This window comes from Anguilla rostrata, chromosome 11, assembly GCF_018555375.3.
Source record: "Anguilla rostrata isolate EN2019 chromosome 11, ASM1855537v3, whole genome shotgun sequence".
Lineage (NCBI taxonomy): Eukaryota > Metazoa > Chordata > Actinopteri > Anguilliformes > Anguillidae > Anguilla > Anguilla rostrata.
In genome coordinates, this window is record NC_057943.1 from 1,566,764 (window position 1) to 1,582,969 (window position 16,206).

At 45.1% G+C, this 16,206-nt stretch overlaps 1 protein-coding gene across 6 annotated transcripts in view; it reads right to left on the bottom strand.

Moving 5' to 3' along the window:
- The window catches only part of si:dkey-11f4.7 (piezo-type mechanosensitive ion channel component 2), a 40,778-nt gene extending 32,984 nt beyond the window's left edge, over positions 1 to 7,794 (bottom strand). For 4 of the 6 annotated variants that reach the window (XM_064300420.1, XM_064300418.1, XM_064300419.1 and 1 more), the window contains exons 1-7: positions 7,248 to 7,792; positions 5,449 to 5,544; positions 2,402 to 2,503; positions 2,154 to 2,199; positions 1,649 to 1,805; positions 790 to 1,006; positions 157 to 370 (exon numbers count right to left, since the gene is read on the bottom strand). In XM_064300420.1, coding sequence (XP_064156490.1) covers positions 157 to 370; positions 790 to 1,006; positions 1,649 to 1,805; positions 2,154 to 2,199; positions 2,402 to 2,503; positions 5,449 to 5,544; positions 7,248 to 7,311 — 896 coding nt within the window. In that variant the 5' untranslated portion in view covers positions 7,312 to 7,792. Of the gene's footprint in view, positions 1 to 156; positions 371 to 789; positions 1,007 to 1,648; positions 1,806 to 2,153; positions 2,200 to 2,401; positions 2,504 to 5,448; positions 5,545 to 7,247 lie in introns of all 6 variants that reach the window. The other 2 variants (XM_064300417.1, XM_064300421.1) reach the window with 2 other exon arrangements.
- Positions 7,795 to 16,206: the final 8,412 nt, after the last annotated feature.

The following is a 16,206-nucleotide window of genomic DNA, read 5'->3' on the forward strand; positions in this document are numbered from 1 at the left end:
GATTTGTGCTGCTGAATGTGCACTCAGGAAATACACATTCAGAAAAGAATTATGTGTGTTTTGAGAGAGAAGCCAGTGGTAGGAAGGGGTGTGACTGGTTGTGGCCAGGAAGTGGCCAGGGCGTGGCCGAGGCGTGGCCGGGGCGCGGTGCGCTACCTGGCGTAGACGTCCCGCGGGGGCACCAGCTCCTGGGACAGGGGCAGCTGGTACAGGTAGAGCAGCAGGATGTGCCCGGCGCTGAATATGGCCATCAGCACACACAGCGTACTGAAGACCAGCAGGCTTAGGGAGCGGCCGCACACCCACCACCAAACCAGGAACAGGAAGGTCCCGAAATACAGCGCCGAGGTGAGGGAGGGCAGCGAGATGCCTGCCGGGGGCGGGGGGGTGGGGGGGAGAGAGACAGAGAGAGAGGGAGAGAGGAGAGAAGGAAGCCATACAGGAGGGACTGCTGAGTTGCTCATCTTGGTGAGGCCTCACAGTCTAGTATCTGTTACGTCACAGTGCCAGTGGGTGGATGGACTCCATGGACTGGTATGAAATGTGGTGCGTGCCAACATTGCAGCTAATGTGTGTTGAGCGTTCTGGTGCAAAATGGCTGCCGTGCATCACCCAAGTGGGGGCTACACATTGGTGGTGGGTGAGGAGAGTTCCCACTCATCACTGTAAAGCACTTTGAGCGTTCGGAAAAGTGCTATATAAATGCAATGATTAATTCATTCATTATAGGTACCTCTTAAGGTGACGTGTATCGGGGGTTTCCGTAGCTACAGGGAGGGGGGCGGGTACCTGCTAGGCCCAGGAGGATGGTGATGACCACTTTGCCGGCGGTGTTGAGCATGGTGGCCAGCAGGAGGCGCAGACCCGCGGCGAACACCATCAGCTTCTGAACGAAGCGCGGGGGGGCCCGGGGCGTGCCGCTGGTCTCATACGAGCTGTCAAAGGACTGGTCCTCAGAGCCATCGCTGCCCACGTCCGAGTCCGAGTCCGACTGCTCCAGGTCCTGCTGACACAGGTGTGTATACACATACACACACACCCATTTATACACATGCACACACACACACATGCAAACATGCACACACACACACACAGACACAGCACACACACAGACACCCACAGTTTAAACAATCATTTGTTTTTGTAGGGGATTTAATTGCTATTTCTGTGTCCAGACATCACGCATTGTTAAATCCAAAGTGAAATTATCTGATTCTTTTCACTCTAGTAGAACCTTAAAAAATAAGAATTCTTTTCTCTGTGGGGGCGACAGCTCAGGAGGTAAGACCGATCTGGCAGTCGGAGGGTTGTCGGTTCAAACCCCGCCCTGGGCGTGTCGAAGTGTCCTTGAGCAAGACACCTAACCCCTAACTGTTCTGGCGAATGAGAGGCATCAATTGTAAAGTGCTTTGGATAAAAGCGCTGTATAAATGCAGTCCATTTACCATTCTGCGCTCTCTCTAGCCTCAATCCCATTACCATTTACAAAAAAATAAGTATCTTAAAGTTTAATTCAGCTAAGCAAAATGGTATTACAAATGTGTGGTAAAAACAATGAATACTTTATATTATATTTTTCAGGTGCCAGCATTCTGCATGTGTTAAAGTTACAGGCACTGCAGCTTGGCATGCGCACTGAGGACAGTACCTCGGGGTCAGAGTTCGCGATGCAGTTCTGCGGCACCGCCTGGACCTGCGGCCGGAGCAGCCTCCTGCAGAGCCGGTAGATGAAGAGCGAAGACAGGAAGAGCCCGATGTCCGGGGCGAGCAGGCGAGCGATGTTTCCCGCGTCCACCGCGCTGAATCTGGGGCAAGGGGGGCGAGCTCACAGGGGGTACTTTACATCCGCATTAACAGTCCTGTATCTTAATATTATTTAGGATAATGTAATTGAACATATGGCAGAATTTTTTTTTTTTTTTGGCAGAACCTTGAATTACGTATTTTTGTGTGTTTAAAACAGGTATGAAAATATGATTTTCTAGGTTTAGAACAGTTATGCTAAACTTATTTTTTTTTTAATTAATTTAAATTATTTTCAGATGTCTTGCATTTTGTAAGAAAAAACTGAGGTTGAGAATTATCAGGCTTCCAGGAAATGCCAGTGCCCGTCCAAAAATACATCCGTTTCCAAATAGCAATAAATCTCGTACCTCACAACCCCCAAACAGTAGAACACATCTTCCCAGAATCCGCTCACTGCAGAAGATAAGAATCGCGTTCACAAACTGCATTCCATCACAGTAAACTGTTCTCATCAATCCACTTACAAATCAACTATTTAATAGACACACATCCGTTCATTAATTAAAACAGACAGACTGTCTCATCCGGCTCATTTATAAAATTGACTTGGGAGGATCTCGGGAGCGAGCGGGATATCGGGAGCGCGCGCTCTTACCTTGCACATCCACGTAGGCGAAGGTGATCTGCAGGCCGCACTGCAAGGCCAGGAACATGACGCTCGTGCAGCAGATAAAAAGCAGGAACTTCCCCGTTTTGCCTTAAACGAGAAGATTGGAGGGGGTATGATAAACAAAGAAAGTGTAGACAAATATTGAGCCAGGTGGAGCCAGCTGAGATGAAGGCTACAATAAAATAAGATTACTAATATTGCTAGGTGAATTGTTTGTAATCGTGACTTTATTTCACCCCCCTACAACCAATAGCAAATCTGTGCAGCCGAACAGAGTGTTGGATATTGTCCAGAAAATCCTATCAACTGCTGTCATACTGTACGAGAAGTACGTTTAATTGGCTGTTGACGGTAACCGGCTGCTTTATGTCATGTTTTAATTGGCTGATGACTGTAACGAGCTGCCTATTTACTCCAGTAGACCATCCACTTCGACAGAGCGTGTGTGTGTGTGTGTGTGTGTCCAAGCTAGCAAGTTTGCGAGGTAGGTTAGCAGTTTTGGTAGCTAAGTAACAGGCATTTACTAGCCCCTTTACAAATCAGCTGAAAGGTTTTACAAAAACATGTTTCAATAAAATAATAATTTTTAAAAATTCACGATTGGCGCCTACGTCCGTGAGTTTTTTTGTAAGGCCAGACAATGCCCCCACAATAGCAGGGTATTTTATTTATTTCCTTTATTTTATTTTTATTTATTTGACAGGGACTGCGCACAATAAATACATTGCTAAGATTGCGAAGATCACAGATTTCGATAAAAGCTCGTTTCCATCTGTTGTCCCTAGGCGGGAGGCAGGTTACAGCATTGAAAGCAAGCGAAAAACATACACAGTAACATAATGCAAATTATAATTACCAAAGTGTCAGTGCTTGGACCATCACAGTTCTTTTACCATTACAGCACCAGTAATTCATAAATTAGTAGCAGTATCATTAATTATTATGTTACCACGTTAAAAAACAGGTGAAAATCCTAGGGAATAACTGAATGTATTGTTGAATGTATTATTGTGCATAATACATTCCATGTATTATTATTATTATTATTATCAGTAGGACTGTTTTTAGATCTTTGCGCGGTAAATGTTAGAAAAGCAGCGTTTCTGTGTAAAAGTGCGGTTGAGATGCGCGATTGCGGTAAAGGAATTTGTTGCACTTGTTTGTTTTTCCAGAAAACCAAATCTATTGTGGGGCGGCATTAGCTGACACGGCAAATGCGTTTCCGATGACCGGATTTTTACTAAAAGCTTAATATGGTTTCACTCTTCAAACCCCCGCCCTCCCCTGGTGAAACACTGTCCATTCCCCTCGATTATGATACGGCTTAATAACTCTAGCATCCGCCCCCCTCCCCGTTCGCGGATGGGGATGAGATCACGAAGACACAACGGTCATCATCTCTCTAAGCTCTCAGACAGAAACAAACAGCCCTATGTGCAAGACATCCTCTCTGGCAATGCTGACACCACAACTTTTAATTCCTCAAAATAATTACCGTACATAATTTATAAGGCCATATCCCAAAGGCCACTCCTTTTAACAAAGGCCAAGTGCTTCATGGAATACGCGATGGCATCCTTAATTTAACAGAGAGTATTGACCTCCGAGTGCATGCCAACACGGACAGCGCACTGCACACACAACTCACGGGGTGAAATTCATCCTTTCAATAATCATAATACCTTCAAATAACTATACTTTATATAAAAGTAATTCCACCAAAGCGTAACGGAGCATGCTCTCGAGATATTTTAGACTCAAAATTCAGAAAGAAAAAAAAAACAAGCAAAATATAATACTCTGTTTATGCAAATCTTTCTAATCTTTCGGTTTTTATTAATAATCATTGTTTCGAGATATCATCTCATGGACGCGACCAACAAGAAGTAACACTGTGGCCTGACTGACATTGATCTTTAATATAAAAAATAATTATACACTTACTATCACGACTCAATACCGTATGGTGAAATGATTTTTGGAGCACTAAAACCAAAGCCTGTAGTGTTTCTTTTAATTGCTTCCAGTTGTTATTTTTTACATTAGCAGTCGGCTGGAGAAGTAAACATGCTTTTTAAGAGGAATGGTACGTCTTGGTCTCGGGGTACTGTAGTTGCAGCCCTGATTGCTAATTGTGCACCTCGCTCACCATAGCAAGGAGAAGTTTGTACACCCCTCTGATACACTCGCCCGTGGGGATTTTGCGCGCTAATCTGCACACACAGGCCGCAGCGGGTGGGTCGGGGATCCGGCTGTGCTCGCGGACCGCCGTAGGAGCGGGAGATTGTGACCGCGGAGAAGGGGGACCATTACGCGTCCAACAAGAGGCTGAGCTGGATGTAGGGCAGCTGGATCAAAAACCAGACTCTCGGGCTCAATGGCATTGTAGTATAATGGGTGAGGAACAGAGCTTTTTGGCTAACGGCTTGAGTTCCACGTAACTATATCCTGGCACGTGCCCAACTGTATAAAAGGCCGCTGCGTAAAAATGCGCGTTGTGTTAGTTTCTCTGGATAAGCGCGTCAGCTAAACGGCAGTAATGTAATGGAGCGAACGGCTGTGTAAAACTATTAGCAATGGCTGTCACCCTGAATATGGGAGTGCCTGTTAATGGGGAAGAGTAGCTTACATGGTTTAGAGTGGACGTAGAGACCCATGGAATGTTCCAGACCAGGTTTAACACAATTCTCAACGTGCTTTGATCTGAAGGCGAGATTATGAGCGCAAATAGGCTATGTACGCTGGTTCTTACACCGAGAAAATATAAATACACGAAAAACAACAGCTCGTCCTTTTAGACTGCTCTAACAGTGTCTACATGTACAGTGCACACAGAGCTTTTGTATGACCGGCAAGTTTGTTGAGATATTTTCTGTATCGGGGGACAGAAAGCATTGTTGGTCGTACGACAGAGCATGTTAACATTCTCACAATTGTTCAAATAAGTTCAAATGATTTTTGTCAGTGTCGGAGCAGGAGGGCAGTGAGGGAATGTGGGACAGCGATGGCGGAGAAGAGGGGGGAAAACTCACCATTCATGGAGGCTATGGAGGGATCTGGGAGAAGAGGAAGAATGAGGAGGAAGAGGAGGTAGACCACAGACAGCCCATTGTATCTGAAGGAAATGGCTATGGAGAGACGAGAGAGATTCCATGATGTTGTCCGTCGGTCTGATACATGCAGTCAGTTCTTCACTCACACAGGGTTTTCCAGCTCAATCTGACCTTAAAGACAGATTTCTGTGTACAGGTCATGTGACCTTTTAGTTTATTTAATGTAGTTTTAGTTGGATTTTAGATGGAACTGGGTGTCTAGGTTTATTTGGGCAGAAAAAAAAATGCTTCGACATCACAGCAAAATTTAGAAAAAAGAATTAGCAGATGAGAAAGTAATAAAAGATATAAGTGTCACACAGGACAAACATGAAGGTTGAAACTCATTTTTAAAATATTTAACACAATTCCATACGTCTTTAGAACTATTATTTTCCAAAGTGTCACAGCAAATCACAGAGCACTCGGGTTAACAGGGGTATCTTTGGTATTATTTAAAAAGCAGCGATATGATGCAATATGAAAACATCAGTTACTGCTGAATTCACAGAGATGCTCTTCAGTTCAGCCCAGCCCGTTCCAAAGCGGATGGATGCTGTGTCATTTGTGGTAGCCGTCATGCAAGTCTACTTTCAGACTGATGACTGACTGTGAGGCACCCAACATACATGGGGAGATTTGTTCACTAATTTGTGAGGGAATTTGCTGAGCCAGCCTTCGAGTGAAATGTAAATGTGTACATTATTTAGTGTTGTTTAAGGCTGCAGAGCAGGCCAAATAAATACCAACAAGCTTGAATCCAAAAACTGTAAATGTAGTTTCCTAAGGATAACAAAATTAGAGATGATTCAGACAATTATTATTATTATTATTATTATTATTATTATTAAGTTGTTGTTTGTAGTCGTTGAAGTAAAATCAATTTAAGGAAGAGTATCTCTTATCACAATACAAATGCACACAAGAAACATCTTGGGAGAAGAAACATCGCTTGGAAATACAAAAGTAAAGTATTCTTACATTTCTTGAAATTGTATCTTTTCAGATACATTTCCCTCCTTTCAAACCTATCAAGTAAAATTCCTTCATGTCCACAAAATCCAACCTGACTGTTTAAAAAAATCAGTGAACTGCTGCTTTAGTTTCACCGTACTTAATTTCATCCAGTTTACAGAAGGAATGAAATCGCAAGTGCAGTACATGGAGTCAGCCTGGGTTTCACAGCGCTTTGTGAAATTTACCCTCTGTCATTGAAGGCATGTAATAAACTCAAACACCGTCATGATAACGACCATGAGAACCACAAGACAGAAATGAGAGCTTCCCTTTTTCCCAAATTATACTAAATTTTTAACCTGAGAAAACAAGTGCTTGTCAAAATTATAAACAATGTCTAACTTCTGCCTGTGCGTCAATAAACATATCAAAGACATTATTCCAAACATGTATCAAACACGTTGACTCTGAGCTTTTTTGAACAACATATTTGGAAAGATATTGTGAATGTCATCATCATCATCATCATCATCGCCAATAATACCAAAATAGCAAGAATGTTTTTACTGTTAGTACATAAATACACAGTGGGAAAAAAAACAGAGTGATTGACAGCTAGAGCAAACGTTCCAGCCACACACTTTCTCCAGCGCTGCGCTCTCTGTATCCCGTCTCCGGGAAACAGCGACAGAGCGGCAGGTAAACAGCGACAGAGCGGCAGGTAAACAGCGACAGAGTGGCAGGTAAACAGCAGGTAAACGGCAGTTAATCGGCTGACTGACCTGCGAGCAGCAGCAGAGGGAGCAGCAGCTTGTACAGCGTCCCCACCACCACGTCCGCCGCCATGCCTCCGGTCTGCTCGCCAGTGAGTCCGCCGATCCGTCAGGAGATGACGCTGCCCTCCCCCCACCGCCCCACCCCACCCAGGTAACCCCTCCACCAGTCCCCCAAAGCAGCTGAGTGCTCCGAGCCTCCCGGCTGCCAGGTGTGTGCAAAAATCCCCAAATTTCTCTTCCCCACCACCGGAGTGGAAGGATGGTTTAGTTTGAGAAGTTAGCGCCTCCCCCCCTCCTCTCTGAAGCGAGCTGGTCTGGGGGTTTATGGGAGCCGGTCCCGATGCCTGTCTCCTGTGGCGTTGCCCTCCTCCACTCGATGCATCCTAAAATCAGAGCCCCACCATGGCCCCCAGTCCTGCAGCAATGTTTGGGGGAGGAGACACCCCCAGGGCGTAGAGGACAGTTCAGGTCTCCCTCTTTACCTTCCAGCGTAGTCTACCCGACCCCGTCCCATCAGTGAACAAAACCGAACTGAGAACCCCCTCCTTTCTGTCTCACCCTAAAGGCTCTGCCGCCCCCCCTCCTCACAGTGACCCCCCCACTGACAAGCCCCCTCCAAGGTGGCTCAGCGAACAGCGCCTGCGTTTCAGCTGCTGGGCTGGCGAGCGTTTCTGCGGCTGCTCAGCCCCCCATGTGGAGGCTGGGGGGGGGAAGTGGATCTAATATTAATGGCTGCTGGACCATTAGCCGTTAATGAGCACACCAGCGATGGTGTGCAGGGTTAGCGCTGGAGAGAGAGAGCGAGAGAGAGATAAAGAGAGAGAGAGGGAGAGCTGCAGTATTGCGCAGACTGGGGCGGAATGTTCTACAAAGACTAATTCAGACAAAAACAGGAAAAGTTCGATCCTCAGCGGAGGGCTATCCTCCCAAAGTGCGGTTCCAGGCAACTGCACTGATTTAAAAACAAAAAAAAAATGTTTTCACTCTGCCAAGGTACAGTAGCTTCTATTATTAATATCATAATATTTAGTCTCATTATTTAGACAGGAAGGTTAAAGGTTAAAATGGATATGAAATGCAAGAGGCTATGCAAATAATCGAGGGGGGGGCACATTTCTAGGGATTAGGACTAGGACACTGGGGCTTACACCTTTAGGGTCTTAGTTTTTACTGTAATGGCATTCAGCAGAAGCACTTAGAAAGCTCTTATTCAACTCTTCCAAAATAGCTTAATGGGGAAAGAAGATTTTATTGATTACGCAGGTTCAGCAATCCAAGTATTTCACTCTTTTACCGTAGCAGTAAGAATTATGCATATGAAGATATTCCTGTGAGACCTACACCCTTCCATCTCATTGGACAGTGGTCATCGTGCTTCAGTCTCATTGGATGGTGCTCATCTAGCTCTGTGTCTACCCAATCAGATGGCTCCACCTCCCTTTGTTGTCACCAGCAAGTGTGAGTTTGGTTTTAGCATTTGTTTTTTTATTTTGTTTTTTATTTTTTAAACGAGGATCCTGTTCAGCCCTCTGGTATGTCACGGTAGTTCATGAATGATCTCATAAATTATCAGTGTTACATATTACATATTTATTTATTCATTTAAGCACATAACAGGCGCTCTTATCCGGAGTGACTTACAGTGTAAGAAAAACACTGATCACGTGATCAATATGAGTGGTAGCACCACACTTGGCTAACAACATTCGCAGAAAAGAGAACTTTCCAGCTCTACAACGTTTCCCACTGCAGAGCTGGAACCAGGCTGGCTCATTATAGCCCTTTCCCACTGTAGAGCTGGAACCAGGCTGGCTCATTATAGCCCTTTCCCACTGTAGAGCTGGAACCAGGCTGGCTCATTATAGCCCTTTCCCACTGTAGAGCTGAACCAGGCTGGCTCATTATAGCCCTTTCCCACTGTAGAGCTGAACCAGGCTGGCTCATTATAGCCCTTTCCCACTGTAGAGCTGGAACCAGGCTGGCTCATTATAGCCCTTTCCCACTGTAGAGCTGGAACCAGCTGGCTCATTATAGCCCTTCCCACTGTAGAGCTGGAACCAGGCTGGCTCATTATAGCCCTTTCCCACTGTAGAGCTGAACCAGGCTGGCTCATTATAGCCCTTTCCCACTGTAGAGCTGAACCAGGCTGGCTCATTATAGCCCTTTCCCACTGTAGAGCTGGAACCAGGCTGGCTCATTATAGCCCTTTCCCACTGTAGAGCTGGAACCAGGCTGGCTCATTATAGCCCTTTCCCACTGTAGAGCTGAACCAGGCTGGCTCATTATAGCCCTTTCCCACTGTAGAGCTGAACCAGGCTGGCTCATTATAGCCCTTTCCCACTGTAGAGCTGAACCAGGCTGGCTCATTATAGCCCTTTCCCACTGTAGAGCTGGAACCAGACTGGCTCATTATAGCCCTGTCCCACTGTAGAGCTGGAACCAGGCTGGCTCATTATAGCCCTTTCCCACTGTAGAGCTGAACCAGGCTGCTCATTATAGCCCTTTCCCACTGTAGAGCTGAACCAGGTGGCTCATTATAGCCTTTCCACTGTAGGTGAACCACTGGCTCTATAGCCTCCACTGTAGAGCTGACCAGCTGGCTCATTATGCCTGTCCCATGTAGAGCTGGAACCAGGCTGGCTCATTATAGCCCTTTCCCACTGTAGAGCTGGAACCAGGCTGGCTCATTATAGCCCTTTCCCACTGTAGAGCTGAACCAGGCTGGCTCATTATAGCCCTTTCCCACTGTAGAGCTGGACCCAGGCTGGCTCAAGCGAGGCACACAGCGAGGTCTGTATAGAAGTGGTTTTGTTGAGAACAATGTGGAAGAACTTGACTGGCGTGCACAGAGCCCTGACCTCAACCCCAGCTAACACCTTTGGGATCAGTTGGAAAGCCAACTGCGAGCCAGGACTAATGGCCCAATCAGTGCCCGACCTCACTAATGCTCTTCAGGCTGAATGGAATATTAATGCCCATCATTTTTAATGAGATTTTGGATGTCAGGTGTCCACATACTTTTGGCCATGTAGTGTAGCCCTTTCACATTGGGGCGATAGCTGCCACTGATTGGCTGTCACCTCGTGTGGAATACAAAGGGCTTGACCTGATTGGCTGATCCATCTATCAACTGCAACTGCCCATCTTTTTCATTAATAGCAGTTTCCCTGCGCGGCAAATTATGGTCGAGATTGGCCGATAATTTTATTGCATTTGCGGGCAGATGATTTTTTGTTTTTTCTCTCTCTCTTAGGCAAAGATAATTACAGAGGCTGTAGTATTTTTTTCTCCCCATGTGATACGCTCAATTAAGCCATTAAGTGTCAGCGGGGAGGCGGGAGAAACCTCAGGAGCTGCTGTGGTCTCGAACACTCCCAACAAACGCAATGCTAACGAGGGCTGGAAGCGGTTGGCCGGGTCGCGTGCCGCAGCTGCAGCGCGGGAGCCGCTAATAGCCGTTCTTTTACCTGCCGTTTCCCTCCTAAGAGCACTTAAACTGCACTGTCAATGAAATATTAGATGCCGGCTCAGCAGCCATCGGCACAATCAATTCAAATCTGCTTCAGAGGGTAATTGAGTGGATTTCTCTGGGGCTGAGGCATTCGCCTCGGGATCGCCTGCTAATCCCACAGCCACTCAACCGCCGCTGAGCTGGGTATCGTCCAGGCCCCTCACCAAGCGAGCTGTAGACCAACCAGGGGGTCTTATTCAGCCAGGACACCTGTGCCAGGCCAGCCGTGCCAGGTTCATTCTGGGATATGACGGACAAAGGGGTAAGATTACATTAAAGGATTCCAAATGGAATTTCATCCAGGGGTGTTGTGCACACACGACAGATCCCTTCAATGTAAATTACAAAGTAGGCTACATTACCGTTTTCTCTGTATCTCTGGAGAAGACCCAGTAGCCTAATTCATCCACTGTATTGCGCTATAGGCTGTCCATCAACACTGAAAGACTTGGAATTATTTTATTGACTCATGACAAAGGCATATAAGCACTTTCTTAATACTCATCTGTGCAACTCTGAATTCTGGCAGTATCCATAACCCAGACATTTAAATGACTGGTGCAAGCAAGGTTGTCAATCTTTTCCAGTTGAAAAAGGAACGTTCCTCACTCTTTTACGACTGAGTTAAGAATTTTTCTGTTTTTTTTTTTTTTTTTGTTGGGGGGGGGGGGAGTCGAGTGGAGTTCGTTTATGCTTATGATAAATGATTAACTTTGTGAGACTCTTAAGTTCCACTAAAAGCGGGAGGATGGGGTGGTGGTCACTGTGGTGTTTGCAATACATGCCCCCCCCCCCCCCCGCACTTGTTTGAAGAAAAAAAACACCTTTTAAACTTAGCTTTAGTGCTGCTGATTGCCATAGTTTCTCTAATTGAGACCAGCGTCCCAAAGGAGAAGTCGACCCACTGTCCTCAGATGGCCGCGATTCCTCTGCATCACAGATTTTATGTTAGCATGTCGACGTCCTAAGGGAGAGGGTGGAGGAAACAAAAGGGGATATCTGTCACCGGGTGAAGTTAACGGCCACCGCGAGACCTCTGATCTACTCTGTGAGTAGCACTCAGTGGAGAACGCGCGTCTCCTTGAGCCGTCTGGTGGCTCGCGGCACGTTTTGAGCATTAGCACGAATTTAGAGGGAAATTTACGTCGTCGCGTGCAGGGTAGTGCGGGAAAGGGATTAAGCAGAGCTTAACAAGGCAGAAAAATGATAATTGTTTAACTCGTTTGTTTCTGTGTTTTCTGTTGAGGTTCTACGTTTCTTTAGCGCAGTTGCCTCAATAAAGCAATAAGTCAAGTCATCGGCGGCAGAACACTACCCTCTGGTGGAACGTCATTGCATTACATTACATTACAGGCATTTAGCAGACGCTCTTATCCAGAGCGACGTACAACAAAGTGTATAACCATAACCAGGACAAGTGTGTCGAAAACCCTAGAGAGAAGTACCGTTCCAAGTGCAGGGAACAACCGCATAGTTTAACTTGGACACTGTAGGTTAAACTGATGAACACTAACACAAACTAGAACAGCAACAACGCAGTCTATGCAAAAATACAACCAGTAGTTAAGACAAGAGTGCATTAACTAAGTCAACTACGAAACAGCTACCTAGTTACAACCCTAAGCTTACAGTAAATTTAGAGATTACAGGGAGGTAGGGAGGGATGGGGAGAGGTGCAGCCTGAAGAGGTGAGTCTTCAGTTGTCGCTGGAAGTGGGTCAGGGTCTCAGCTGTTCTGACCTCCACGGGGAGGTCATTCCACCATTATGGGGCCAGAACAGACAGGAGATGTGATCGGGGAGCGCAAGTGCGAAGAGGGGGAGGTGCCAGGCGTCCTGAGGTAGCGGAACGGAAGGGTCTGGCTGGCATGTAGGTTTTGATGATCTTGTGGTGGTATACTGGGGCTGATCCCTTGACTGCCTGGTATGCTAGGACCAAAGTTTTAAATTTGATGCGAGCCATAACAGGCAACCAGTGGAGGGTAGTGAGCAGGGGAGTGACGTGGGAGTGTCTGGGGAGGTTGAAGACCAGATGAGCTGCAGCATTCTGAATGAGTTGCAGGGGTCTGATGGCAGATGCCGGTAGTCCAGCCAGAAGAGAGTTGCAGTAGTCCAGGCGGGATAGTACCATTGCTTGGACCAGGAGCTGGGTTGAGTAGGTGGTGAGAAAGGGGCGGATTCTCTGGATGTTGTACAGGAAAAATCTGCACCCCCGGCTTACCGCTGCAATGTTCTTGGAGAGGGACAGCCTGTTGTCCATCACCACTCCGAGATTCTTGGCACAGGGTGATGGTGTCACTAAGGTGTCCCCTAGGGAAATGGAAAAATCGAGGAGGGGAGAGGTTAGAGCAGGAATAAAGATTAGCTCCGTCTTTCCCGGGTTGAGCTTCAGGTGGTGATTGTCCATCCAGCTCTGGATGTCCCTCAGGCAAGCGGAGATGCAGGCAGGGACCTGTGTGTCCGATGGGGAGAAGGAGAGAAAGAGTTGTGTGTCGTCGGCATAACAGTGATAGGACAAGCCATGGGCAGAGATTACAGGGCCAAGGGATTTGGTGTATAAGGAGAAGAGAAGGGGACCGAGGACTGAGCCCTATTATTAGCAACTGCAACATTTTCATGCGGGCGTCCTGAGCCAAATGAAAAATCCCCAGGGCGAGGGTAAACAGTTGCTGAAAGGGTGTTATATTTCTAGAGCTCTGTAGTAAATGGGCTCAGTATTTATTGGTCTGCTGGATTGATTATTTATTGGTCACATTTGTTGAACATTATACTGGAAAATTTATTTTACTTTATGGTCAAACAATTATGAAGTAACAAAGATCTACCCGTACCCAGTTTTTCCAGTGAATTCTGTGAAGAGAAAGTCCACATTTATAACTTTCTGAAACACATTCTGTTTACATTTGTTTTCATCGAGAAAACAGCCCATTACAGACAAACTCCAAACTGAAATTAATGTGTTCTTGTTGATCAGGAATCTGAGTTTAAATATCTCTGAATTATTCTGCACTATTAGCTAAATTTTCATAACTTTACAAATTACATGGTTTCAGACTCATTAGAAACCGCTTGCCTTTTGACTGTACTAAAATATTTATGCACTCAAAGATGTTTTGCTTAACATATTGTTTTATATCTTGGACTCGTTCTTACGTTTTTATGTTATGTAATCCCAGTTTTTCGCATATAAATAATCGTCAATGAAATTACATAATAATTGTAAAAAAATTTTTTTAAAAGACCGCAGAAACTCAGTGTAAATACAACAGAGGCACAAATGGGTTTAACATGCATATTTCTTAAAAACTCATCCATTCAGTATATTCAACGGGCGATGATTATGCTTTATTGCCCTCTAGTGGCACTTGTGATAATTATTTTTAATTATTTTTGTTGGTGTTTGCGGATGTGAAAATAATCATACACATTACTTATTCTTGCTTTTTTACTTCCTGGAAAAGCAACCGATACATTACATTTTAGTGTTTCAGTGCTACTCAGTCTACTAGATGCCACTATGACGCAGACGGTAAGTACATATGATCAGTTTTGTTGTTTCACTGGAAATTAAAAGTCCAATGAAACAGTAAATGAAGAAAACCTTGACAGAATATTCCATTCCTGCAATGGTTAAAGTTGACAATGTCTATATATACATGGTCAAGTATACACACACACACACACACATAGGGGATAGGGGTGGGCATGGTGGTGCCATGGATAGCACTGTGTGTGGTCCGCATGTTCTCCCCGTGTCCGCGTGGGTTTCCTCCGGGTATTCTGGTGTCCTCCCAAAGACATGCCGGTTAGGCTGATTGGAGACTCTAAATTGCCCATAGGGACGAGTGTGTGAGCAAATGGGTTGGGTGTGCCCTGTGATGGACTGGCAATCTGTAAAAGGTGGATTCCAGTCTCTTGCCCAATGCATGCTGGGATGGTTAGATAGATTGGTTAGGTAATGGTTGAATGTACAGGAATAAGTCATAAATGTGAATTTTCAGCTCTGGAAGTGCAAGATTGTGTACCTCTTGTTCTGTAAATCATCAAAACAAACTCCCCCTCCCGTCATGGGGGATGTTAATGAAGATGCAAACAGAGCGCTAAAATTAGATCTCCCCCCTCCCCCCCATAAAACTAACTATTGCATTGAAATGCTTGGGAAAGTGTTCCTTAAAGAGCTCACTGTGTCCGTTTGTGGAGAGGTTCCCGTCTCACGCACAGTACGGCGGGTTACTGCAGGGGTGTGAAAGAGCCAGGGAGACAGGCGGGAGGTTTGGAGCCTGTGCTGCCACACACTTGGAATGGCATCAGAGGCAATCCCAGAATGCAACGGTGTGCTGTGCTATTAAACTCGAAATTAAACAAAAACAGTGAGGGCATTAAAGTGTGACGCGTAACACTTTTCTTTCTGACGGTTGTGCTCGTTCGGTTAACTGGATGGTAGAAAAACATTGTTTCCATATGTGCACCAGTGCCTGCACATAAAATAAACACATAAAATAACAACAACAATAATAATAATCATAATGTTGTTGTTAATACTGATTTATTATTGTTGTTGTTATTATTATTATAAATAAAGGATCATAACTCAAGCTGTGTTATGATAACTCAAGTATCATAACTTATGCTGAGTAAGTTGCTCTGGATGAGAGCATCTGCTAAATGCCTGTAATGTAGTGTAATGTAAAGTCACGGGTCACCACTGGTATAGACTCTTACTCTGTCAACATGGCAAAATAAGAAAGCAAATAACCTGTTGAATAAGAACGATAGGCTGCTCAAATACACGGGATCGAGATTCTTTCTAAAATAACTATTATTATTATTTGGACAAAACGGCAGGGGGGATCCCCACCATTCCACACTTTCATGACTGAGACAACACATTTGTCTGTGTTTTAGGGTTTTAAAAATGTAAAAAATAAATAAGACTGCATCCTACTTTCCAGCACAGTTCTCTTGACAACATCATTGGTAACCGTAGTAAAAAAAAAAAAAAAGTGTCCTTTAAATATACAAATGTCAAAACAGAAAACTGGTTTGTTAAATGTTCCATTTTTAGAGTCTGGGTTTGTTTAGGTATTTATACTTAGCACATGACATTTAGGTGGTCATTTTCTCCGTGACCTCCGGCAAGTTACATTTCTCCCGAGTTTGCTAATGGCATTGGAGTGAGCTTTCCGTCGAGTATCACCAACACTAAACTTTCATTTAAAACGTTACACGTGTACTAGATACCACACGATAAATGGTTTATTAAGAATGATATGCCAACTTCTGCAGATCAGTCAAGTCGCTTCACGTGGGTCACGGCGGTAGAGGTCGCCATTGTAACTAAATAAAAGCTGAAAACGCAATCGGGTTGAAGATGAATGCCTCTCTCACGTGGAATGAACATTCCCAAAAGTGTGTGACTCAATGGATTTCGTGCGTAGATGTGCAATATCGCATAT